Source organism: Acinonyx jubatus, chromosome A1 (assembly GCF_027475565.1).
Source record: "Acinonyx jubatus isolate Ajub_Pintada_27869175 chromosome A1, VMU_Ajub_asm_v1.0, whole genome shotgun sequence".
NCBI classification, from domain to species: Eukaryota; Metazoa; Chordata; class Mammalia; order Carnivora; family Felidae; genus Acinonyx; species Acinonyx jubatus.
In genome coordinates this window covers 142,903,294-142,929,623 of record NC_069380.1, presented here as the reverse complement: position 1 = coordinate 142,929,623, position 26,330 = coordinate 142,903,294, and the positions used below count along the sequence as shown (strand labels likewise).

Genomic DNA, 26,330 nt, shown 5'->3' with positions numbered 1-26,330 from the left:
ATGATCACTGAGTCATCATTAGTGAAATTATTTCTGACTCATCAGAGATTACATTCTCTCATTATTAAAAGTACTGTAGTGTATGTTAATTTTTTTAATCTGTAATCTTCAAAGATTCAGGAGTCCTGGGTTTAGATTTTTTTTTTTTCTCTTTCTAATTAGTCTCCTCCAGCCTAAGATTTTTCACCTTCAAAACAAACAGGATTGCTTTACTATTAGTATCTTTTTCACTGTGGAGAAGCTCTACAGAACCAGAATATAACCCTGGAAATGCACTAAAGGGCATATCCTGAGCATTAAGATTCTATCAGACTCCTGACAAGCCTACAGGATGCAAGCCTGGCTGGCTTCATGGTTTGAAACCTGGAATGCATTGTGCCCTAAGCTTAGAAGGGCCCACACTTGGTTTAATGCTTAACTATCACTGTCTTAAAATTCTTTATAGTTTTTTAAACAAGGGGACCAGCACTTTCTTATTGCACTGGCCCCTACAAAGTATTTAGCCAGCCTTGGCAATAGGACATACCTCCTTGAAATAGTGCAGAACTCCAAGAGATGAGAACATACCAAAGAAAAAAGACAATTGGACAATAGGGAAAGGAGGAGATAAATAAGAACTTTGACAAGGTGTGTTGCACAGAAAATGAAAAGATGGGGAGAGCCCCAAATGAGAAACACTATATGCAGCCAGCATCCTGACCTTAGATTTCTGAATGCCATTGCTAACTTGGGTTAGATAGACAGCCTGTTTCCTTCGATGCCCTGATTACCAGGACACAGGACACTGGGAGACTGAGAATCAGATCAAGAAAGTGAGCACAGTCTTTCCAAGGATGGCAAATAGTAGAGCAGTTATTCTTAGCCTTATTTCAGTTTTCACACAATTCACACTGCAGCACATTTCCATCAATATCTGTTTTGGAGTGCCTGCCTCTGGGAGGAAGCCGATCAGAATCCTCAGGGGGATAAAGGTATTTTAAAGAAGTCCCTAACTGTTCTCATTCCCTACCCACATCCCATTGAGAATCACTGCAATGAAATATCTACATGATATTAGCTTTCTGAGTTAGAAACAGGAAATCAATTTGTGATTTCTGCCTGCATTTACAGTTTTAGCTTGTAAAACAGACACTGGAAAAAGCCCACATCCTGTGCCTTTCTTATAAGATCACTCAATAAATAGATAAGCTACTTAAACAGAGCTGAGTGTTCTCACAAATCCTGAACCAGACTACAGATAGCAGGGTATGTATGTGACATTCGCTTAATTCATGGTAATCAACATCCTCTGGAAAATTTAATCCACTTCTCAATTCAGAGATAAACGCTTCCCCCGACCAGATGCTATCACTGTACTAAGGCCCTCGCTTCTGCAGTTCTGTGAAGGAAATCACAGATCCTCAATGCCCACGGCTGGCCAAGTCAGAATTGACCCATGGATGACTAATGTCACCAGAGCTCATCTGTCTGGAGTCACCAGCTGCTGAACCTGTCAGGTGAGGGCCAAGCACACCTATCAGTGGGAAGATGAAACAGGTGTGTTGCAGACAAAGACAGGAGGGAGAGTCAGTAACAACATTAATTAATTCGAGTTTCCCAAGATCTTGTTCTTTCTGAAGGAGATGTGATGTGGGATTAGAGGAACCATAAGGACAAGGAAAGCTGGAACTTGACAGTGAACAGATCTGAATGAGCCTCATTCTCAGTAAGTGCAAGTACCAGGGCCAAGCCCTCTACCACGCTGGGTCTCACACTTACTTTAAAATCTATAAAACTAGATGGAGAAAAATGGTACCTGCTATTACTTCTATGGTGAGGGGGTGATGATGAGGCATCCTTCAGATCTTCGAGATAAGATTACCCAGTAAAAGCCAAAGTGGTCAAGTGGAGGAGAAGAGATGGACTTCCTGTAGAGCAGCTGGGCCAAAGGAATAGGAAACGGTCAGGGAGAGGGTCCTTAAGAAGATCAGGAATCCATTGCTAGTATGTAGACATGTCTCAGGAAATCTTATCTCCGTCAATCTACACTCCAGATGTAAGTGATTACAGGAAATCTGAGGTCACACACTGGTGGTTCACAGCCAAATATGGTCTTCAGAAGTACTTTGTTTGACCTGGACAGTATTTTTAAAGTATGAATTCACTTCTAGTGTTTAAAAACAGATTTCACATAAATATCCAGATTTCTGGCTTTTCTTTAAGAAAGAAAACAGATATGACAGCCCTAGTCTGTGTACTCTCATGGCAAAATCGGGGGGAGCTGAGCAGTGGCTGTCCCCCCTATGCATGGCATCAGCTCTCCAGCCCGTCCTTCCGTTACCTGCCTGGCCCTAAAATGGATGAAACCATAATGCAATCAAGTGGCAATTAAGCAATGTGAGTGAATTAAAGAAGAGAACAAGCACAATCAACCGTATTGTACTTGTGCAGTGGAGAGACAGTAATAGAGGAGAATGGTCTGCATGGAGCCCGGGAAAGGGCAGGACAAAGAGTGTGAACTTGGCAATGCGACACAGTCAGGAAAGAGGGTGCCCAGGCCAGCTGGAATCAGAATCTGGGTCTGCTTGAAAGAGTATCAAAGACATATGATGAGCAGAGGAGGTGTTCCATGTGACCTAGCTTACTGTAGGGCATCTTTCCAGGAAAAGAATGCAGTGACCACCTGACAGGAGCCTTCCTAGCTGCTCTTCAGCCTGGTACAGTTAAAGATGTAACTTCACAGTTTCAAAACTCTCATTGCAGTGTGTGTGTTTAAAAATAAGACTTGGAATCACGGTTAATTTAAATTTGGTTTGCCAAAGCTCTTTACTTTTCATTAATAATAGTGATAATAATGTTTTACTTAAAAATATAAATTAGATACATTCTAACCCCTAAACTTCAAATAGCTATCTATCTTTGGGGAAATAATGAAAAAATGTTTTTTAAAATATTTTGGAAAAACACAAAACAATGGAAAATATGTCCCAAACTATGATACCTCCTATGGGGCAGGGCAGGGGGGGGTACTAACAAACAAAGAAAGAGTCATTTATATTTAGGAATAAATGCAACAAAACAAATGCAAGACATATGCTGAAAAATTAAAAAACAATGCTGAAATGAGAACAGATCTAAATAAATAAAAAGACATTCCATATTCATAGATTAAAAGACTAAATATTGTTAAGATTGACAATTCTCCCTAAATTGACCTACAGAATCAATAGAATCACTATAAAAATTTCAAGTGAGACTTTCAATTTCAGCTCTGACATGTAAAGAACTTAGAAGCTAACACACCTGCCCTTACAAGAAGAAAAGCTGGAAAAACTGAAAATCAATGACTTTTCTTGGCCACATCAGAAAATTGAGGCTGTAGGACAAATGACCACCCTCAAATCTGGAGGGACAGGTACATCCCGAGAGATATCGCTGATATCTGCTTATCTGGTGTAGAAGTCACTAAAGCCATGAACTGGCAGCAACAGCAAATGGTCATTTTGCTCAATGGCTATAGGCTGAATGTGGACCAGCCTAAGAGTAGAACTGCTGGGGACTACATTCTGAGGGGCCCGCATACTACTTCTGGCTCTTGCAGGTAAGAGAGAAGAGCACCGTTGTGAAATATGCCCAGAGCCTTCTCTGTAACAAAGATCTACTCTCCAGGGAAAAAGACTGTCTAAGCCTTACCCAGCTTGGGGAAGAGTATCCCTCCCACTTCCTGTCTTATCTAAGGAGAAAATAACGGGGGCACCTGAGTGGCTCAGTAGCGTCTAACTCTTGATCTCAGCTAGGGTCATGATCTCCCAATTTGTGAGTTCGAGCCCCACGTGGGGGCTCTCTGCTATCAGCACAAGGCCCGCTTCGGATCCCCTGTCCCCCTCTCTCTCTGCCTCTCCCTTGGTCGTGCTCTCTCTCAAAAACAAATACATAAACATTTAAAAAATAAGGAGAAAATAACATAGTCTAGAGGGGTCAGAGCTTCGGTGAAATAAATTGGGAATGCTGTAACCAGAGAAGGAACAAACACACCTCCTACACTCCAGCAGTTCCCTGCTACTATCTACTATCGACTACACCGGCTTGAGTGGTCTGACAGAAGAGAAAACAGATTATGAATAATCTACTTTACAAGCACCAAGTAATCACCAGTAAAGAACTCACTATTTCCCTAAGCAATTGTAACTGTGCCATTAATTTTTCTCTAAGTACATTCAACCATTCCTCTATTTTGTTAATTTACCTTGACTTGCATAGAATGGTAAAACATATAATCTGCTCATGGATAATCAAGAGTTGCTTGTGGTAACTCCACTGCCATTACTTCTAGTCTCATAAAAAGAACCCACCTCACACTTCCATATGCTATTTGAGATCATTTCATAAACTCTATAATTAACCCTAGAGCTTCAGGTGTGTAGTAAGTACAGTGACGTGCCTTGATATGTGTATTCATTGGATTTGCATTTCTATTCATATCTTCACTATATCCAAACTGCACCTGCAGATTCCCTGTATCAGCATCCATCTGAAATGCACACAGTTTAGTTTCTACTTTAATGCAGAGCTTCTAAATTTGAGCAGATGCTTAAAATACATATTGCAACCAGTGTAGTGGCACACAAGACCTTGTCGATTGCCCTTCGTCTTGATCTTGTACAAAGTTAAAGCTCCACTCCAGGACAGGGCACTTATTTGACTGACTGAGGATGACTGGTCCCCTACCCCCAATTCCCTCTCCCCAATGAGCAAAATTTCCTATAACTGCTGTAATTCCAAGAATGACCTGGAGCGGACTCATAAGCAGATTTACCAGGAAGCCGATGACGCTTAAGCTTCTGAGCTTTCTTCCAAAGCCCTGGGAGGTGCCCTAAAGGTTGGTACTTGTGATTTTATATTCTTTTCCTTGAGATAAATTGTAGAAGTGTTAGGCCTCCAAATTCTAGATCCTGCCATAAGTGGGCCCAATGTAACTTGGCTGCCAATCAGAAGGCAAGCACTAAATAAGCTGTTAAGTCTTCATAATATGAAGTTAACAAGGATTGATTTAGGGTTGCAATCACGCCCACAGAATGGGCCATTCATCTCCAATGAGGAACCTCCAATAGAAGCAAAGAGGGTATGACACGGAAGGAGAGACTTATCTATCTTTGGAGAGGGTAGGGCTCTAGGTACTAAAATAAAGCAGCGGGTAAAATCCATGCTTTTCCCATTGTATGTGGAAATTAGGCAGGCTCAGACCCCAGGGAGTGGATCCCAGACCATCTTCCACAAATAAAATTATCTTTCTCTGCCTTTAGGGCCAAGCATGTGCAGCTTGTCTGGTGTCTTTACAAAGAAAAATTTCTGTCCACTTTCTTGCTAAATTTGAAATTTCTTTTAATGAAGTAGCAAAACCTTCCAAGCAATAATTAAAGAGAAACAGCTTAATCTGCAAATGCCTGGAGTGAATATTTGAAAACATAATCATTAATTGGCAGGTCTAACCCAGAGTTGGGGGTAGGGATGGGGGTGTGAACGTGGGAGAGGATTAAAGAAGGAGGGAGCCTGAAGACAGCCTGAAACATGGAAGCCCAATCTGCAGACCACATGGCCTAACTGGGCGGAACCTTGTTTCCTACCATGGGCTGGGACACAGCAGACCTGCACCATCAGGTGGGCCCACATTATAGTATACAAGCAGACAGGAGCCTGTAAAGGCTGATGCAAGCACAGTGTTCACTTACTTACACAACCTCTCCTTCTGCTTGCCTTGGTGACTCCTTAGGTTCTAGAGTGAATCTGGGATGGCGATTCCTGAATCAGAGGGTGGGCACAAAGTCTGGTTTGGGAGTTAACCACTATCTAGCACTCCCTCCCCGTGAACACCTGAACATCTGGGTCTAGCCCTTCACAGGGCAGTTAATACTCTCCCTGGCTTGTCAGTAAGTCTAGATCTTTGCCTTCACACCTCCCTGTTTCTGCTCCTAGTCCACCTTCCCCAGCCACCTGTGCAACCAGCCCTTCTGTCGAGTTCTCCAGGAATCCCCTACGGGGATCCATGGAATGGCTGAGCCCCAGGAATATACTGGCCTCCATTCCAGAAGAAACCCCCTTTCTTCTTCACCATTAGCCATTGCAACTGACCCATGTGCAATGTGCTACCCTTACAGTAGGGCCACAGACAGTGCCAAATCCAATCTTTAATTCCTTTACTTCTAAAATTGAATTATGCGGCACCATCACATTACAGGCAACATCAGCAGCACCATAATAAAAAAAGCAGTTTGCTCACTCAGGGTCAGGCTACCCTGCCCTTAGCCACACTGGCTGTGGTCAGTCACCATCCATCCCTCCTCAGCTGGCTCACTGAAGAGAGTTTTCTTCCTAAAGCTATTTCAGTTCCAGGGGAGAAGTAAGAAGACGGGCAGCAGAAACAGCAGTGTTCAAATGGTGAGGAAGACTTTGTTGTTTTGGTTACTTTACACTCTGGCCCATTATGCACAGACAAGTCAAAGTCAGAAAGCCATTCTTGAAAGCTCATTAGAACTTTTGCTGCAATACCAGGTGAAAAAGAAAAACCTTCCCCTACCCAGCCTCCAGCAAATGCGGAAATAGGGTCATTGTAAATTAACATAAAAACTATTTTCCTTCATGAACCATATTTAAATTATGAAACCTATGAGAAGGCTCTTTCCAAAGATAGACTAGCTTGTGATAATGAAAGACAGAAGAGAAGGTCTCAACGAATCACAGTTGATAAGCAATTCTGCTGAGAGCATAATGAAGATTCCTTTATAACTTCACCAAAAATGTTCATTATTACAGAATGGAGTCAACAACAGAAGTCAACTGGATTGACAAGACATCAGTGCTATTACCATTACAGGCTGTCTCGTGTTATGTTGATGGGACTTTTGGGAGAAAGTTTTGAGAACAGAGCAAAAAACACCCTAATTTTCCATACCACATCAAATGCAGCATGTGTGGCAAAATATTGGAGGCAGAATGTGGTTAATCTGCAAAGATTTCCATTATATATATATAATGTATTATATATATATATAAAATGTATTATATATATATATAAAATGTATTATATATATATTTATAAAATGTATTATATATATAATGTATTATATATATAATGTATTATATATAATGTGTATACGTATATATATATATATATATATATATATATATATATACACATACACACTTCATGTTCATTATAGAACATCTCTCTCTGTTTTTCAATTTAGAAAGAAGTCACACAGATAGTACCTACTAGTTACTATTGTTGAATACAGGTTCATAGGCTTTAGAAATGGACTCTTTTGGGGTAGGTGAACAATGGCTAATTAACAAAATACACCCTCACTCATGGTTCTACAAAGCATGATGATTAGAACCCACGGGGTTAGTTTAGATGAAGATACAGCAACAAGGCTGTTGAAACCACATAAAGATTTGTTTTAACATAATGTCCTTCTTGCACATGAGAGAAGAAGACAGAGATAATGAATTATAATTTTCATCTATTAAAATACTGTGCCTTCATTTTAAGTACTACTTCATTACCTGGAAAATTAACCAAGAGAATTCAGAAAGCATCGTAAAGCTACTGGAAGTGAATTATGAGTCAGCTAAAGCAATAGCCCCTCCATCTTCCTTCCCTCCACAAGCCTTCCCTCCCACCTTGCATATGCTTTTAGCATTGTACACAATTAAAAAGGAAACACTTGTGCCTGGTAATTTGGCTAAAAAGGTTAGAGAACTCCAGAAAACAACATGGGAGAAATAACACATCCTTCTGTGATACAGAAGTTCTTTATAGTATCCCCCACACCACCTGTGTGAGACTCACCTGACAGTGCTTATTTATTTATTTTTTTTTTAATTTTTTTTTAACGTTTATTTATTTTTGAGACAGAGAGAGACAGAGCGTGAACAGGGGAGGAGCAGAGAGAGAGGGAGACACAGAATCCGAAGCAGGCTCCAGGCTCTGAGATGTCAGCACAGAGCCCGACGCGGGGCTCGAACCCATGGACCATGAGATCATGACCTGAGCCGAAGTCGGACGCCCAACCGACTGAGCCACCCAGGCGCCCCGACGGTGCTTATTTACAAGATACTCTGTGGGCGAAGGGGAGAGGGAGATTTGAAGCTTCGGCTATGAAATGAGTAAGTCATGAGAATAAAAGGCATAGCATAGGGAATACAGTCAATAATATGGTAGCTACACTTATGGTGAGCACAGCATAACGTATAGATGTTGAATCGCTAGGTTGTACACCTGAAATTGGTGTAACATTGTGTGTCAACTACAAACAAGAAAGTTAAAAATAAGTAAATAAACAAATAATAAATACATAAAAGACAGTCTGATGCACTGAGAATGGGAGCTGGGAATCCGCATTCTCGATGAGCTGCCCAGTGTATCACCAACACACTGGCAGCCAAAGACCAGTGATTTAATAATATACATTGCTGTGAGTGTGTACCTGGCTGCTCGCCCCTACTCACCTGGTGGACTCCCGTGTCCTGCAGCCGCTGTGGCAATTGCAAAAGCAGAAGCAGGCGAAACCGAGCAGTGAGAGTTGTCAGCCGTCTGTCCTGGTTATTTAAAAGAATGGAAATGGCATGGTGAGGCAGATAGATCATATTCGATAATAAAAATTCTCATTTTCATTCCTGCACTGGATGAAGCCTTGGGCCAAATGCTCTGTACTGTCCTTGTTAATAGGAAAATAACAAGATTTTACATCGGTAATTCCACTCTAGATATATACCCAAGAGAAGTGAAAACATATCCAAACAAAAACTTATACATGAATATCCCCAGCAGCATTATTCTTAAAAGCCCAAAAGTACAAATACCCAAATGTCCATCAACCATCAAATGGATAAACCAAATGTGCTATATCAATACAAGGGAATATTACCGGGCTACAAAAAGGAATGAAGTTCTGATGCATATGACAACATGAATGGTCCATGAAAACATTATGCTAAGTGAAAGAAGTCAATCACAAAAAGTCATGTCTTCTATGATTCTATCCGTATGAAATGTTTGGAATAGGTAAATCCATAGAGACAGAAAGTAGATTAGTGGTTGCCAGAGGTTAGGGGGAGATGGGAGTGGGGAGAGACTGCTACTGGGTACAGGGTTTCTTTTTGGGGTGATACAAATGCTCTGGAGCGAGACAGTGGTGATGGCCATCCCCATCTTGTGGATAAATAAAAACCACTTTACTGTATACTTTAAAAGGGTGAACTTTGTGGTATGTGAATTATAGCTCAATATAAAAATATTTTTTAAAAATGTCCTACATCATATTACCAATAGAGTTTTCTTCTCAAAACACCTGTAAAGTTAGGATGAATTCTAAAATCAAAGGATGCTCTGAGCACCTGTTTGCAATCCCTTCCCTCCTTAGATATTTTACACACAGGATCTGATAATGCTCATGCCAACCTCACTGTTCTTCCTCATTCAGGCTTTTAGTGAAAAGAGTTCACTGTGATTCTGACTTGAAGGGTTTTTATTAGTTTGTCCCTAAAGTGATGTACCCATGCTTAAAATAAATAAATAAGAGAAGAAAAGAGCTGCTTAATACAGCCAAGGAGAAAGAACAGCTCTACCCACTCCTTTAGCAGTAGACTTTAAATATTTGTAGAGTAAGGTGGCAAGAGGACAGATGAACAGGCAAAATTTCAGCTACACACTAAGAAAATGTGTGATACTGTCCCTATTTGGATCTTCTATTTTATCACAGATTTCAGCTTCCTTCCTATGGTCCTATGTCTGTGAAATTTAGTCATATCAGAGAAGAAAGAAAAGACAGTTTAATTCAAGATAGGATTTACAAATACTGCTTATATAAATTACAAAACCTTATATACAAAAATAAATATATAAAAAGGGACTACAAAATAGAGCCCTGATAATAGTGACCAGGTGAAGAGCATTTATCTCTTGCCTTGGTAGAATTTTGCTTCCATGGGCTTTGACCCCAAACTCTTCCAGGTTACCATGAACTCAAAAGGGGGTCTGTCCCATGTAGCAATAAAGTTGCCAAGGCCTGGACTGACCAAAGCTCTAAGAGTAGTAAAGAGATTTGGCTAACTCCATAGTAGACCAGGGAAGTCTTGCTTGCCACCTTCATTTAACAGAACCACTCAAATGCCAGGGTAACCCGTGATTGATCAGAAGTCTGAAATCAGTCCACTCCCCAAGGGCTGGTATCCTTCTGGGCAAGTCTTCTGACAACAGCCTGACCCAGGTTAGCCTCTCTTAGATCCGATGGCAATGACCACAGCTTCTACCCCATGGCCAAGGTTACAAACGAAATGGCCGTTTGGAGCATATGCAGAAGTATGAAAGTCAAAAAATGTCTACATTTTACTTGGATTACTTGGGGTGAATCTTGTTCCATAGCTAGTTTTCTCTTCCAGCTTGAAATAACTGACTTGAGGAGAAAGAAGGAAGCATTTCAAAAACAACTGTTGTTTTCTTTTATTAGTAAAGAAAAATGTAAGGATTAACATATACTTATTTTGTTTTTAAGTATTTCTAAGGTTTAAAACGTGTGTAAAGTTTGTAACTCTTAATAGGAAAACATTATTTGAATGCATACCCTAATGGCAAGCCACTGCAAAACGTTTCAAAAATCAACTATTTTGTGAATTTTTTATTCAAACAATGGAGAGAGAAAAGATTTCTACCTTTTGGTCTGACAGTTTGTCTTCCAATTAGAGGACATTTGGTATGTTCTAAAACAAATTATGGGAGACGCTTTATAATTTTCGTAACTATAGAAAATATACCAGGTTCTACCACGTGAATAATAATGATAATTAGGGTCCCATGCAACTGGACCTTAATAAGGTCCCCCACGCATTGTGGTGCCCCAGGTGAGCCTATTTAATATAGAGTACACTGGGATTTATGACAAGGTATCAGGGCTCTGGGAACATTTTGATAAAACCAGCATGGAGACTTTTCAACTAGCTATCACCTAAGGACAAGCCTCTTGATTCATGTTACTCCAGACACAGTGCAATGCCATAATGGGGTCAAGTCAGTATTAGTTATACTAATGACATATTCTCTAATCATCTATTACTCCACTACTTGACACTGACATTGTTTGCTTCCAATGAATTTTCATAACTGAGACTAAAAAAATATTTTGGGAGTGAAACAGTAAGGCGAAAGAAAAAGTTAGAAGCTAGAAACCATCTTTCACTTTTATATTTCCACGCCCCCTTTCTGAGCTCACCTACAGGCTGACGATAGCGGAGGTGCTGAGGAGTTGAGGGTGACCGGCAAGGTGAAAGTTCTGAGCTGTCCGCCACCGGGGAGCTTTCCACTCCTGCTCGGTCCACTGGTGCAGACTCTAGGACAGCTGCTTGAAAATAGCATGAATGTTAACAAGAAGGCCATGAATTCCACACCTCCTTGTCAGGGTTATGCACAGAAACACAAAGGGTTCGTTATGGAGAACAGCCTTTTGGATTAGTCTACATTTTAAAAGGGCTTTAATATGAAATCAAGTCATTCCTCCTGGCAGAGTGCTAATGTCACTAAATCTAAATGCAGTATCTTCTCTATCCCTGTCTTGCTGACCCTGCTGAACCTGGCTGACCCTACCCAGTCCTTTCCATCCAACACAACAGCGGATGTTAAAAAGACCAGGGGAAGGACACCTGGGAGGCTCAGTGGGTTAAGTGTCTGACTTCAGCTCAGGTCATGATCTCTCAGTTTGTAAGTTCAAGCCCCACTGTTAGTGAAGAGCATGTTTGGGATCCTCTGTCTCCCCCTCTCTCTGCTCTCTCTCTCTCTCATAAATAAATAAAATAAATAAATAAATAAATAAATAAATAAAAGTAAACGTTAAAAAATGGGGGATATCTTGTGGGTTCCCTGCCTTCCAGAAGAGTGGGGAAGAGGGACTTTTCCAGATTGTGCATCAGACTGGGATCAAAACTGGGACTTCATCTAATTCTTTGCTTGGGTTGCCCCCTTAAGCCAACTAAAATTTGAATCTCTACCAATGTGGCTCCCAAGAAGCTCTGGGGACTCCTAAGGATTGAGAGCTGCACTGTCCAATATGTTAGCACTAGCTAAGTGTGTCTGGGTAAATTTAAATCAAAATTAACTGAAGTTACATTACTACTTCAGCTCCTTACTTGCACCAGCCATACTCTAAGTGCTCAGTACCACACGTGGCTGGTGGCTACAGTACTGGACGACATAGATATAGAGCATCTCCGTCCCCCCAGAAAGTTCCATTGGATACCCCCAATCTAAAGCTAGTAGTCAACAGGAGGCAAGTGGAAATTTTTAGAACGAACTGTGGGGAGAGTTAAAGATCATTTGAGCCTTTTCACTGCAGCTAAGATCCTCTGAATAAAAGGTACATCATTCTAGGGTCACATTAGGCTATTACTGATGATGTTTCTGTATCCCTCCCACTGGCTTATTAACCAGGTAAAACTACAACTTTGTGGATGTTCTTTCATGGAAAAGCACTACAAAAATTTCAAAAATTTCCAGCAACTTCTGTATTTCTGCTTCCTTGGGCTTTTCAGTAACCACTAAGAGCTGTGTCACCTCCACTAACTTCACATCATCCCCCCCCCCCCATCAGCAGGACTGTTCTCAACTCAGCTCCCTCTGCCATTCCATTCAAGATTTCACTCAATAAACCCTTCTAAAATCCCTAACGACTTCTTGCATGTGATTTACTTCTTTGGAAATACGGCCACAGTTCTGTTCTTTTGAAACAGAAAGGGGCCAGGGAAAGGAAATGCTTAGGCTCTTTCCCTGAATGACATAATTACAGTAAAGCTGGCAATGATGCAGGATACAGACAAAAAATCAGTGCTTAGCTGTGAGTTTTATTATTTTCTAAATAACTCCCTCAAAATTCAGTAATGGAAGGCATCTGTTTTGCAAGAGCAAGCAGAATATCAAATACGTGTCCTTGGTCTGATTCAACCATTCACTCCTCTGAGGCAAATGAAAAAATCATTTAGTCAGCTATACTGAACCCAAAAAACTTCCCAGTGAGAGAGATGGTCAGGCTCTGAATATGCCCTGAAAGAGCAGGAAAGCAAAGAATAACACTGTAAGCAAACAGGCAGCTACAGAGAGAAGAATCCATGCCAGCAGGGTGGGGGAAAGAAGCATTTCCTTCTGGCATGTTCACTTTCAATCAAGTTCCATGCAAACAGCTTTGCTTTCAAGACGAGTAGGCAGATGTGGGCTCAAAACAAATGCTAAAATTGGGAGCACTTTCAGCCCACAGGCAGGCAATTTTCAAGCTAAGAACACAGAAACAGACACTAGCGATGCGGACTGCTCCGCAAACGTTGACACTAGGTTGCACAGCCGTGACCCAAGTGCACGCTGGTGGGTAAGAATCCCAAACACAGTGAGCAGTCCTGTGACCTTTCCCTCTGCGCCTGCCCCTGCTCTGATTTTTGTTGAGATCTCACCATCAAGCGGAATACAGATGTGAGTTGGGCTAATATATGCACTTTGTAGAAAAAGCGAGGGTAGAATATGGTGGGGACTGCCTGATAGGAAGAAAGGAGGGCACTAAGGGGTAATAAGTGAGCCTGGAACAGATCTGGGGACTGGGTTGGGGGGAAAATAAAGTGCATTATTTTCCCCTCTGAAGTTCATCGTCTTGCTCACTTTGAAGGACAGTTCCTATTTCTCTTCTTTCCCTTCATGTCATTTGAAGTTCTCTTGCCAGGAAATACTGTGAGGTTGGCATTATCATTGCACTGGCAATAAAACGAGACAAAAGTCACTTGCATTTTGCAAGCGGTATACCCCAAAACTGTCTAGCTGATCTAGTGAGAGAGACCTGTGGCCTCAGTAGGGACCTAATGGAGGAAGCTGTATTACGGAGTGAGGTTGTGTGGAGTTGTATCCTGAAGTGAAAAGCCAAAAATGTATAAACTGTTGGCATGAGATTCTTATTCAAGTTTGCCAACTGTTTTAAGTGTTAACATTATGCAAAGCACATGCAAACATCTTTCAAATTAAAGACAGATCAGTGTCTCCCTTTTCTTTGCCAATTAGAATTTTCAAGACTAGACAGCGGAGTTAACACGGCAGCATTCTTGGCTTCTAAAGACATCGTGTACACACACACACACACTCACACACACACAAAACACACACACACAGAACGTGTCAGACTGATGCTGAAGTAAAGCATTTTTAAACTTATTTATTTATTTTGAGGGAGGGAGGGGCAGAGAGAGAGGGAGACAGAGAATGTCAAGCAGGCTCCACTATGTGAGCACGGAGCCCGATTTGGGGTTCGATTCCGTGAACAGTGAGAACATGACCTGATCCAAAATCAAGAGTCCCTTAACCAACTGAGCCACCCAGGTGCCTCTGAAGTAAAGCATTTTATCCATGACTTTCTTAGGGCTATTCATGGCCAATATTGCCCACTTACCAATACAAAATAAAAGAAAAATCGAAGTCTATGATTCTTTTGTTTCACCTCTTCAGAAAAATGCCACAGAGCTGCCTGGCCTCCAGTGTTAATTCTGAGCTTTCTACTCACAATGTTTCCTTTATGGGAATGCACAGGATAAACTGTTCTCCAGTCCCAGTAGCAAGAAAAAATGTGCCTGTACACCAGTCTATTCTTAGGTTTCAATATGAATCACGTAATTGATTACTTTCAGAACCAAAACCAGGGCAACTCTAGGAACTGCAGAAGGCCACAGTGTTGTGTTCACTGTTCACCAACCATACCCTTGGCTTCATCCAATTTTCTTCATTGCCTGATTTTCCTACCCATTTTATTTTTAATCCAGCTGTACCATGTTCCTGTTTGAACTACCACCTTAACTACTTACTAGGAACAAGTGAGAACAACATAGGAAGTAAATACATTAAGAGTAATCAGAAGACAGCTACAGAAAGGGAAAAGAAATAAAGATGTAAAGAAGTGGCGTGAAAGGAATGGAGGGCGATCAGTGAGTGATAAGGGGGTGCACAAGTAGCAGATGTGAGCAAGAAACACAGAGGGGAGAGGAGCTGACTTCTCTGGAGGAGAGGCTGGCTGCAGGGCACTTCATCAAGTGCTGTGGGCCCCACGTGATGCAGTCCTGGAACCTCCCCATCACCCAGAGAGCAGCTCTGCACTTAACAATGAGACATTTCTAACTCATGAACCACGTGGATAAACTAACTCCTGAAAAATCTAACTGCAAATCATTTGTTTGGGGGAAATCCAGTGAAAATAGGGGCATTAAGCCCTCAGCTATTTTTCTAATGTGGGAAAGAACCTAATGTTTTTACCACACCATTCTTCATAGACATCCTCCACTTTCGGCCACTGGTCATAAATGATCATTGCTGCCACATGACAAGCTCTCCAGCTGCCACTAGCTGTGTCAACAATGATCGTACCTCAGTCCAACATCTGTACTGACCAGCCTCTGCAGACTTTGTCAGTGTCCTTCCTCAGGAACTTGATCCAGTTCTTTCTCATTTATCTTGGTCTCCCTGAGTCTAACTTGATCCAGGGGAAAAACTGCTAATTCCTACCAGTAACCACACTTCCATCCTAGACAGTAAGGCAAACAGGTTTTGTATGACACTGAACCATCACTACACACCCTGGGCTTGGGCTCTGAAGACCAGAATAGGGAAGTCGGGGAACAATGTCACAGTCTGTGGGCAACAAGTTAAACTGGAAGGATTAACCACAGCAGGCAGTGGGCAGCTTGACTCAAGACCTCTAGAACAATGGCACGTATTTAGATCAACCTCAGATCCATGAATGTCTGACACTAACATGCTTATTCCTAAAGCTCTCCTCACTCAAAATAACACAAGAATCCAAACTTAGCCCCAAACTTCTCCTCTCCTATTTACTGCAAACCAATAAAGGAAGGAACAGAACTTCCCATATTCTGGAAAACTCCTGTACTTCCCAGGGCACCCTGCCCAGGTCTGTGATAAATTTCCTTCAGTCACACTCTCCACAGAGGTTCCCAAGCACTGGGGCTGGATCAAACCCCAGATGCACTTGTCAGTTTATGCACTGCCTCATTATTCCTGAGAAGAATCCATCATGATTCTACCAAAGCTTGTTGTTCTAATGACTTTTTAATTATCTTCCTTCTTTCCTCCTCCTTAGTTGCTAACTTGTCAATTTAAAGAATTTCTTGTTTAAGAGGGTGTTACTTTTGATGATGACAACCATCCAGTTAAAATTCCATTAAGTACTTCACTCTGGAAGCTTATTTTTAAATTATCTGAGCTAAGAAGTACTTGGAAGCTTTAAGCTGGTTGAAAAGCAAGGGTTTATGCTTCCATCTGGGTGATCCTCCTTGAAATTTGTGATCTTAGATTAAATGCCCAATTTTTTTATGTTATCAGTAAAGAAATAAGTTATCATTCAGAAAACAAAAAGCTATTTGCTAATTGGCTATGAAACCTTTTTTATTTTCATCACAGAAACACTAAAAGCAACAAGGATCACTTCCTCTGACCCCTACATGTACCAAGCTGCAGAAGACAAGGTGACATAACACAGGACTCTTAGTTCACTGAATGTTTTGCTTGGTTCATTCATTTAACAAAAATTTACTACCAGCCAGGCACTGGCCAAGGCACTGAGAGTACAGAGATGAACAAGACAGACAACTCGCTGATCTTATGGAGCTTACATGGAGAAAGACTGTCCAGGCAGAGGGAAAATCATGTGCAAAGTCCCTGAGGCAGAGATGGTTGATGTGTTACTGAGACACAAAAAGAAAATCCATTTGACTATATCCTAGTAGATGAGGGAGCATTATAGGAACAGGGGTTGGAGACAGAGACGATCCAAGTCTCATAGGATCTGGAGGCCTTGTGAGGGAGAATGTACTTTAATCTAAGTACCATAGAAAATCATTAGAGAATTTAATCAGGAAAACATATCATCTAATTCACTTTAAAAAAAACCACACACATTTTGGCTGTCATGGACCGTGAACACTGTCTCATATTTTAATTCTCTCCCTATATCCCTATTGTAATATGAAGCACTGCCTTGATAACTAAACCAAAGAAGCCATCTTAATGTTTCCAGGCTGGGTCATCCTTAGCAGGGGAGGCTGGAAGCTGTACAGATATTCAAGGCAGACACTGGAGCAGAAGGCTCTGGAAGGCCCAAGCTCAAAGAACAGAGTGCCCACCATTCACCTCTACACAGAGTATCATGTTAGGCTCTTTATCCAACCAGCCTTAATCAAATTCCATGAAGAATGTTCCAATAACACCATTCAGATAACGTTGTTCTTCCATACATAACTGACTATAATTAGCCTTTTACTGTAGAAGATCTCAGGACAGCTTAAGTTGCTCTCTTTTCCATACAGGCTAGAGTGACTTACAGGAATTTCTCTTCTAACTAGCCATTGTATTCATTCTACTTCCTACAGGGAGGTGGGAGGGCTAAAAAGAAAGGGATCTAGGGTTCTAGAAGGAATGGTGGGGGAGCAGGTGGCCAGCAAACACGGGGTGTGGCAGCTGGATAATACCTCTTTGAATACTTCGTTTTAGCTTGTTACACAGATCCACGCGGGGATTATCTACATGCTCTTCTACAGATCCCGGGCTTTGTTCTGGAGAAGGAAGGCCTCTGCTAAGATCCAACGGTACTTTACCAGTGTGCGGCGGTGGGGATGCAGCAGGGCTGTGGGTGGTGGTAGGGCTGCTGGACGCTGAGCAGGTGGTCAGGTCCAATGCTCCTATCCTTGAGTTCAATGGAGAAGTCAAGGACAGCTTTCTGGCCCTCACTGGGGAGGACGTCCTGGACACAGCCAGTGGTGGTGGGGAAGAGAATTTGCGACACAGGCGTGGGGATTTGCCATCTACCAAATGTTCACCTCTACTGTTCTGGCTGGTAGCAAAAAACAATTCTAATGACCTAAAAATAAGAGCAGAAGCTATTAACAGATTGTAGCCAAGTGAAAACGATTCCCCTGATGTTATTTAAGAACATACTCTCTACATTAAAAGGCCACAACATCATGGCACTTCTGTTGTCTTCATTTAACACTACCTATATACCACACATTTGGCAAAGGAAGACAGACACTTTTTTAGGCCTTGAGTAATCCCTTGCTACCAAACTGTCGTCCAAAGATTAGTAGCACTGGTATCTCTGGGGAGCTTGTTAGAAATGCAGAACTCAGGCTCTGCTCTAGACATGCTAACTCACAGCCTGCAGTTTAACAAGACCCCTGGGTGATTCTTATGCATGTTAAAGTTTGAAAAGCACGACTGTTAAAAAAAAAAAAAAATAAAAAAATAGGAAAGCCTAAAACAATGGAGTTAGCTTCCAAGTAATCACAGAGCCGGCAAAGATGACAGGGAATTTAGGGTTCTCAACTTCGTCCCTGGAGAACTCTCTGTGACCTCCACCCACCCCTGCTACAGGTGGGGTGTGTAAGTTCCCAGGCAAGACAATCCTGCTCTGCAGAGCAACTGCTCATCTGCACGGAGATCCAGGGACTAGGGGGCAAACTTTCAGGACAGGCAAATCCTGGGCCTACCTGACGGGGATGGAGGTAAAAGGCCTCTTGTATATGTCGGAAAGTTTCGCCAGCACCACAGCTGCCGTAGTGAAAATACGATAGGTGTGCAGAAAGGTATTGAGGAAATCAATACTAAGAAACCGCAAGTCTGTCAGCCGCTCCAGAAGGCGCTCCACGCTGGCATAGCGGATCTGGGGCACTTTGCAGGAGTTGAGTGTTTTACTAAAGCAAATGTCGGTGTCATCTTTATGAAGACGGGCATCAGACCTACACACAAAGCAGGAACATAAGAACAAAACCAGGACATGGCTTCCTCTCAGCCACTGAGTATTTCCGTATTCGGAAACACACACACATGTATGTGGGCTTCCCGTTGTAGTTGATAAAATACGTTGACATGACTTATTACATAGGCAGGGCTATAAAAACATCAAATATGCCATTATAATTTAGAAAGGTCAGAATTAATTGTGGAGAAGGTAATAATAACTCATTTCACTCTGTGGACTGCTTCTGCAGGGGAAGAAAAATATTTTTTCCTCAACCTTTCTGAGTTCTTGGCTGAACCACTTGTAATAAAAGACAAGTTAGCAAGAGAAAAACAAACAGAAGTTTATTAACATGCATACCTCATGTACACATGGGAGATACCGGGAAAAAATGAGCAACTCCAGAGGTGGCTTAGAATTCAGGTTCAAATACCATCTTAATAGGGAAAAGGTTGGGGGGTGGGGTGGGGGGAGAGATGGTGTAGGCCTCTTAGGGGAGAGTAAATGATTTTTAGGAAAGATGAATGGGCCCTTAGGAGACTAGATGGGAGGTAGGATACTTGGGGACAGTTCATCTAGGTGTGATATGGACTCCTTGTCTCCTCCCCTATAATAAAAGTCAATCCTCCCTGGTTGATGAAATTCTCAGAGAGGGGATTTATGACAATTGAGTGCCTTTTGGAGGATCTGTCTTTACGCAAATAAGAAGAGGTCAGAGTTCCCTGCATTTGCTATTTTTCAAGTGCCTACAGCTCAGTCAATATGCCCAAGTAGCATGTTTTGGGGTGGTACATTCTGCTTTCACCTTTCTCCCCAGTTCAATCAAGTTTTATTAGAGAAATGAAGCCAAAAGCCCCATATAGGAGGAGCATTGCTTATACCCTTAAATCAGAATATCAGAAGTGTGCTGAAAACTAAGTCATGGGGGACATTCTTCCCATAGACCGATAGAAGGGGGGAGGGAGACACAGATAACACTGCTATATCTGTGGTTATTTTTTTCCTCACTTCTAATTTTGAGCATTTGTGCTTCCCCCCATTTTTCTTAACTAAACTGACCAACAGATTACATTATTAGGTATTTTTCCCTTTAGAACTGGCTTTTTGACCAGTTCTACTGTTTTTCTATATTTTAATGTATTTGTGTCTGTTCTTAATTATTTTCTTCCCACACTTTCTTAACAGCTTATTTTTTCTTTTCTTTTTTTTGTAACTTCTTGAACTGAATGCTTAATTCATTTCATTCTTCCTGGCTTATTAATGCATTTAAGGCTATCCATTTTACGAGTACAGTTTGATCCATAAATTGTGTGAATCGTTATGTCTTCATTATTTTGCAATATTTTGCAGTGTTAAAAGTGTCTTCATTAAAAAAAAAAAAGTAATGGGAGAAATTCTCCATGAACAGTATCCACCATTGCCCCCTGCAGTGCTCTGCTTTTTATTTTTTTTCTTATTCTGTAAAACCTCCCATCTGGCTGTTCTTTAAGCCTACTAGATTTCCTGGATGCCTGAGCAGCCTCTCCAAGTGGATGAACACACCAGGGGGAAGATGCACACAGCAGCCCTCACAATCCTTCACTGTGCTCAGAGCCCTCAGCCCGTGGTACACATTTGTTAGAAAGGGCAAAAGAAGCCAACAGAGAAGACATGCTTGTAAGAGGACATGCTTGGAAGCAGAGGCTGAATCCAAGTGGGGCTCAAAGAAATGCACCCCTTTGCTAGGACTGCCCAGAGCCCTCGCATTCCCTTCCAGAACTCCTTGTTTCCCACCACTGCCACATCTCAGAAAATCAGTGAATCGGTGAAATCCTGGATTTCACCACTTGATTAAAGGACATGCTGCAGGGCCAGAAACGTTCAGTGAGGCAAGTGCTTGCTGAGAATCAGTTCGCTTGTTGTGAGTGCCCTTAATTAGCCCCTTCAGCACTTGGAGGGATTTTAAATTATATATTTATTTTCTTTCAAATAAAATGGAATCAATAACTTTCTTAACTTGCTTTTGGAAATTGCCCACTCCAACGAATGCTGGGTGCATGCAAAAGTACTTCATTTGCAGGCTCGAAAGAGCATTTTAAATGAGCAGCTTACCCCTGCTGAGGAAGTAAGGGTGGTCTGTTTGTTTTAGCCACATAGCTGATCTTGAAAAAACAAAAGTGCTTTTTTTGAGATTCTTGAAAATAGCGTGGGGCTCTTTTTTCCACTTACTATGTGATCCTTTATCAACTTTACTTTTATGGTTCTTAATTTTCTCAGTAAAAAGACCTTAGAACTTTACTGAATAAGTCAATCTGTCCAGAATATGGCTGATCAAGGTAATCACTTTCTCCTCCTCCTACCGTTTTCCCACTAAAAATCTCTATTTTCTAAGAAAGGTGAGGTCAACTATTATTAAAAGGAAGCAAGCCTTACCCTCCCCTACCCTAAAATGTAAAGCACCACTTACAGGGCTATTTTCACTCAATAAATGTCATAATTTTGCATTCTAATACTAGTTTTGAGCTTTGCATCTTTTAACCATAATTACTTTACTCAAAACACTGGAATAAATGGGGCACCTGGCTGGCTCAGTCAGTAGAGCGTTGCAAATCTTGATCTCAGGGTCGTGAGTTAGAGCCTCACGTTGGGAATAGAGCCTACTTAAAAACAGCAACAAAAACACTGGGAGAAAAAAGTATGTTGTGACAATACAAAATTAAAATAAAACTAATTATACCACTGTCCTTCAAAATTATAATTACGTTTTCATTTTAAGAAAAGAAAATAAATTAAATATTATGAAATTATTTAATTTTCTTTTATTACACTAAACACAATGTTTATTTCCTAAGGGACTCTCAAGAAAGATATAATGCATTACTTAAGCCTCCTGTGATAATAACAACTCCATTTTGGTAAACACTTAAAAATGCAATCTTGAGACACCAAACCCAAATCACCTATTATAATTACTTAGGTTTTAAAAGGAAGTGGGTGCCTGCAAAGTGATGCCATGTCAGTAACAAGACACAATTAAGATAGTTTTTCTTTTAACTCAAAAAAATGTCTTTTTTTTTCATAGTATGCACTTGGGAGGCACCAGTACAGAATTTAGGGTAGAACAGAGCTCCAGATGGAACTATCAGAAGGAACAGAGATTGCAAAATTATCCTCTTTCCTCTGACTGAGGAGAACCAGGCTCAATGGAAGGAATAAATAGATGAGAAGTAAGGAATAAATAGATGAGACATTACTCTGCCTTGGGAATACATCTAGAATAGTATAGATGGTCATCAAAACATCTGTGATTCTAATAGAAAATCCTTACAGCCCGAGATCCAGGTTTCTATTCTAGCAGGAGAGCAGTTCCTGCTCATTCAAGTGTCACTCTGTACACCCAAAAGCAGGGAAGTCCTGGTCTGTGCGTGAAGTAGTTACACATATGAGGTTGGACATGGGTGCTAATGGAGTGACTCTGTGGATGCGTCTACCAAGCTCAAACGGACATCACAGGGGACAGAATATGTGTTTGTGCCATAACCAGTCAGGCACAAAACTAAAGTTTGTATCTGTATTCATTTCAAAAGTCAACAAACTGTACGTATAGCACATGTGAAGTAGCTCTAGGGCTTTAGGAGCTTATGACTTGGCTGCAGTGTCCAACTTACATATTCTCATTCTAAAGCAGGTGGGACTTTCATGGCTGTCTAACCTTCAAGAAAGTACTTTTAAAAATGGATAAAAGGAACATACACTATTTTGTGAAATATTAATATAAGAATCCTGTGGTAGAAAATTAAAATAACTCTAACCCAATGATGTGAATTTAAAAACTAAATCATGGGGTTCCTGGGTGACTCACTTGGTTGGCCATCCAACTTTGGCTCAGGTCCTGATCTTGGGGTTCATGAGTTTGAACCCCGTATCAGGCTTGCTTCTGTGAACACAGAGAGAGCTTCAGATCCTCTGTCTGCCTCTCTCTCTGCCTCTCTCTCTCTCTCTCTCAAAAATGAATAAATATTAAAAGAAGTTATAAAAAATAAAAATTAAGTCACAATTTGGACCTTTTGATTTAATACTTCATCCTTTGTTTCTATCTTAGCATCACACATTTTTAACTAATATGGTTTTAAGAAACTATACTAAATCAAAACCTTATAAAACTGAACGCTTAAAGAATCTTCACCCTAGAGCTTTAAAACGATCCTACCTAAAATGTTTCTAAATTTGACCAGTAATTTAAAATATTATCATTCTTTTATAATTTATATTTTTCTGTAGTAATTATGGCATTAGTATAATGTACTCTGCCTTCATCTAATAAAATAATTGGTAAGTTCTAAAAGTTGTACTCTGAGGATGGTACTAATTACACTTATTACCTATTAGAAGAGGAAAATTAATGTTATTTATTGCCTTAGGACAAATGGCTCAGACCTAAAAAAAAACCAAACAAACCCACATTAAAAATGCATAGAGCACAAATATTTCCTTAGTTTCATGTAACTTTTGTTGAAAGATATAACAGGAATTTGGACCTCAAACAACCAAAACAATGAGAACAGGGAACAATTTGGTCAGCTTCAAAATACTCCTGAAACAATTTCTGAATTTGGAAACAAAAAAGTATGTAGAGACAAAAGCATTAATACAGAGAACAATGGCACATAGTCAGTGATATAATTTCTCATTTTAAACTACCATTTCCCTATTGATCACCTTAAATTATAGGATATATTTTGTTAACCAAATAGCATGATGACAGCCCTGGGCAAATCCACATAGAAGGAACAGGCAGATGGTACCATGGAAAGGCCAGTTGATTTATGTCAAGTGTCTTTGGAATCTAAACATATCTCCACAATCAAATCTGAGTAATATGATTCATACCCAGCTGGGAAGATGCCAAAAGGATCTGCCATACTTTGATCCGGCCTCTGACCCTTGGATACATCTGGCTGTCACAACTCTTTATATTGTGCTTGAAAACCTCAATAGGTTTTTTTCCTGAATGAAAGCATATGTAACAGTATAAAAAACATTTTTCTATGCTATGAATCAATAAATTATGAATTTGAAAACCCATTTTGATAGTCGTATTATTTATAATAGCATATCATGAATTATTGCATTACTGCCAAGAAACATATTCACAAAATGTAGCAGAATCCTATGGAAGCAATATTTTTGCAGGGCTTTATGTTCTCTACCAATTTGATCTTGATTAAAATGTAAGGGAAAGGATTATCACACTTACTTAATCATATGTGGCACAGTAACTTTGGAATTCTCTTCAAATACTATAGTCATTAAACCATTACACCGTATATTGTCCACACACTGTGAAATTAAAAAATAAACAATTACAACCCACATGAAAACCTAGGCAGAGCATATATTCTCCAAACTGTTTATAGCCATGAAAACAATTTAGTTTCTTATTTCATCTGTGCGCACACACACGGCAACAGGTAAACACTGTACACTGATGAGCAGATTCAATACCCAGTTACCAGAACTGTGCACTTGGCAAATACCTGAGGATAGAGATAGGGGCTTTTTTTTTCCTGGAATGTATTTCCTAAGGACACTGGCCATGATGTCACATCATCACTATTCTCTGTCAGTAGCTGTACTAGTTGAGAGGTCTGTACCTTCCGACAGTAACAGCCTCTGCGATATTCATTCTCTGCCCGAGGGTGGTCTGGGGCAGGCTGAGTAAAAATAATGGCTTTCTTGGATGAAATTCACCTTCTGTCTCACTAGCAAGCTCTGTGCCTGCTTCTCAGGCGGTTTTTTTGCCAACAAATTCCCCCATTTTACTAGTGTCTCTAGCAGTTTCTATTGGCACCATGTTGATTTGATGAGGATGCGTTGCGTAATTTCTCCCGCTCTGGAATGCATAAAGCCCTGTTTATCTTTTACTCTTTTCTTTCCAGGAGGAAAACTCAGGAAATTTTGTTAATTTCCTCTGTCTTGTTTACTTACGCCTTATCAACTTAAAATTTCCCTTTGCAATTAGAGAAGGGTTAGAGAAGGATTTATTTTGAATTACACATATTCCTTTTGAACAAAATAGAAAATGAAAAAAGATTTAAGCAATTTTTAAAATCAGAAAATATTTCTAGTTACTAGGTTACCATATAGTGATTTATGATTGTAGTTAAATGGCGTGAAGATGTTGATTGGTATTGTGGGGGAGGGGATGGGAAAGAGTGCTGTTGGAGGACAGGGCTCACACACAGACAGGGAAGGGAGAGGTGAGGTAAGTGATCCTTTACCCCACTGGCCTTCTTTTCATTTTTAATATCTCTAAAGCACAGTGAGGCTGCCGCTTGGGTAACCAACACAGGAAACAAGAGGACAGAGATGGTGTTTGATGAAAACTGTGGAAAATGAACAATGTTACTTCAGTTTCCTTTAACATTCTAAGCAAATGGCACAGTTACACAAACAACAGCTTTAGGATGATTTAGGATTATATTTTCCATGTTCAGATTTTTCTGTTTGGTTCTTTGACAGATCAACCTGGTCCGTTTTACATAGTAATCTTTTTCTTTCTTTCCTTCCTTCCTTCCTTCCTTCCTCCCTTTCTTTCTTCCCTTTCTCTTTCTTTCTTTCTTTCTTCCTTTCTCTCGTTCTCTCATCCTTCCTTCCTCCCTCCCTCCCTCTCTCTCTCTTTCTTTCTTTCTGGCTTTATTATATTTTAAACATTCTTATTTTACAGTCTTTTCCAAGTTGTCACCAGCAGTGTTAATTCTATCATTCACTGTGCTTCTGACTCTCTCAAAATAGATAATTTACTCACAAGACTTGTGATTTCTGATTTTGAGCACACTGTAATGAGCCCTGAATTGTAGAAGTGTTGCTAACGGAGTGATTTTGTGTATGCTTCTACCAAGAAGTCTTAGGATTTCAAGAGTCTCAAAAACCGCTTTTACATTAATTCCTCAGTTTGGATTTTTCATACCATGTGAATACATTTAAATTTCAAATCTATAGGATGGAAACACACTCATTTTTTTTCAAAGGAGATTTTTTTTAAACTCAGAACCCAAAACAAAGACAAACTTCCTTAATTATTTTTTGGACTAACAGGAAGAGGTTTTGAGTTCTTATTTCACAGTTGTGATACTCTTCCAAAATCTAGGCTTTAAACAGGGAGCTTAATTCCTTTAAGGGGCCCAAGGCTGCCTCTCATTCCCTTTAGTTAAAACCCCTTGGGCTTGAGACCAATACTCAATCTAAAATCATTCTCAGGCCTCTATGTCTTCAGCTTATAAGCTTTCTACTCTAATTTTAAGTTTCTTTGGTATTTCTGATAACCAGAGATTACCTTTTATTCCTGTAAATATCACCAATGTATTAAATTTTTTCTTTTATACTGATTTTAAAGATTTATTTATTTAAGTAATCTCTCAACCCATGTAGCTTGAACTCACAACCCCAAGTCAAGAGCTGAACACTCTACTGACTGAGCCAGCCAGGCGCCCTTTTATTCTGATTTTATATGTTAAGCACTTCTGTTTTTATATCTAGAGAGGATCTAAA

At 40.4% G+C, this 26,330-nt stretch overlaps 1 protein-coding gene across 4 annotated transcripts in view; it reads right to left on the bottom strand.

The window, feature by feature from the left end:
- RASGRF2 (Ras protein specific guanine nucleotide releasing factor 2) overlaps positions 1 to 26,330 on the bottom strand; it is a 236,885-nt gene that overhangs the window by 86,093 nt on the left and 124,462 nt on the right. For 2 of the 4 annotated variants that reach the window (XM_027039115.2, XM_027039121.2), the window contains exons 13-17: positions 24,037 to 24,119; positions 18,550 to 18,798; positions 17,659 to 17,921; positions 11,247 to 11,372; positions 8,488 to 8,577 (exon numbers count right to left, since the gene is read on the bottom strand). In XM_027039115.2, coding sequence (XP_026894916.1) covers positions 8,488 to 8,577; positions 11,247 to 11,372; positions 17,659 to 17,921; positions 18,550 to 18,798; positions 24,037 to 24,119 — 811 coding nt within the window. Of the gene's footprint in view, positions 1 to 8,487; positions 8,578 to 11,246; positions 11,373 to 17,532; positions 17,922 to 18,549; positions 18,799 to 24,036; positions 24,120 to 26,330 lie in introns of all 4 variants that reach the window. The other 2 variants (XM_027039104.2, XM_027039110.2) reach the window with 1 other exon arrangement.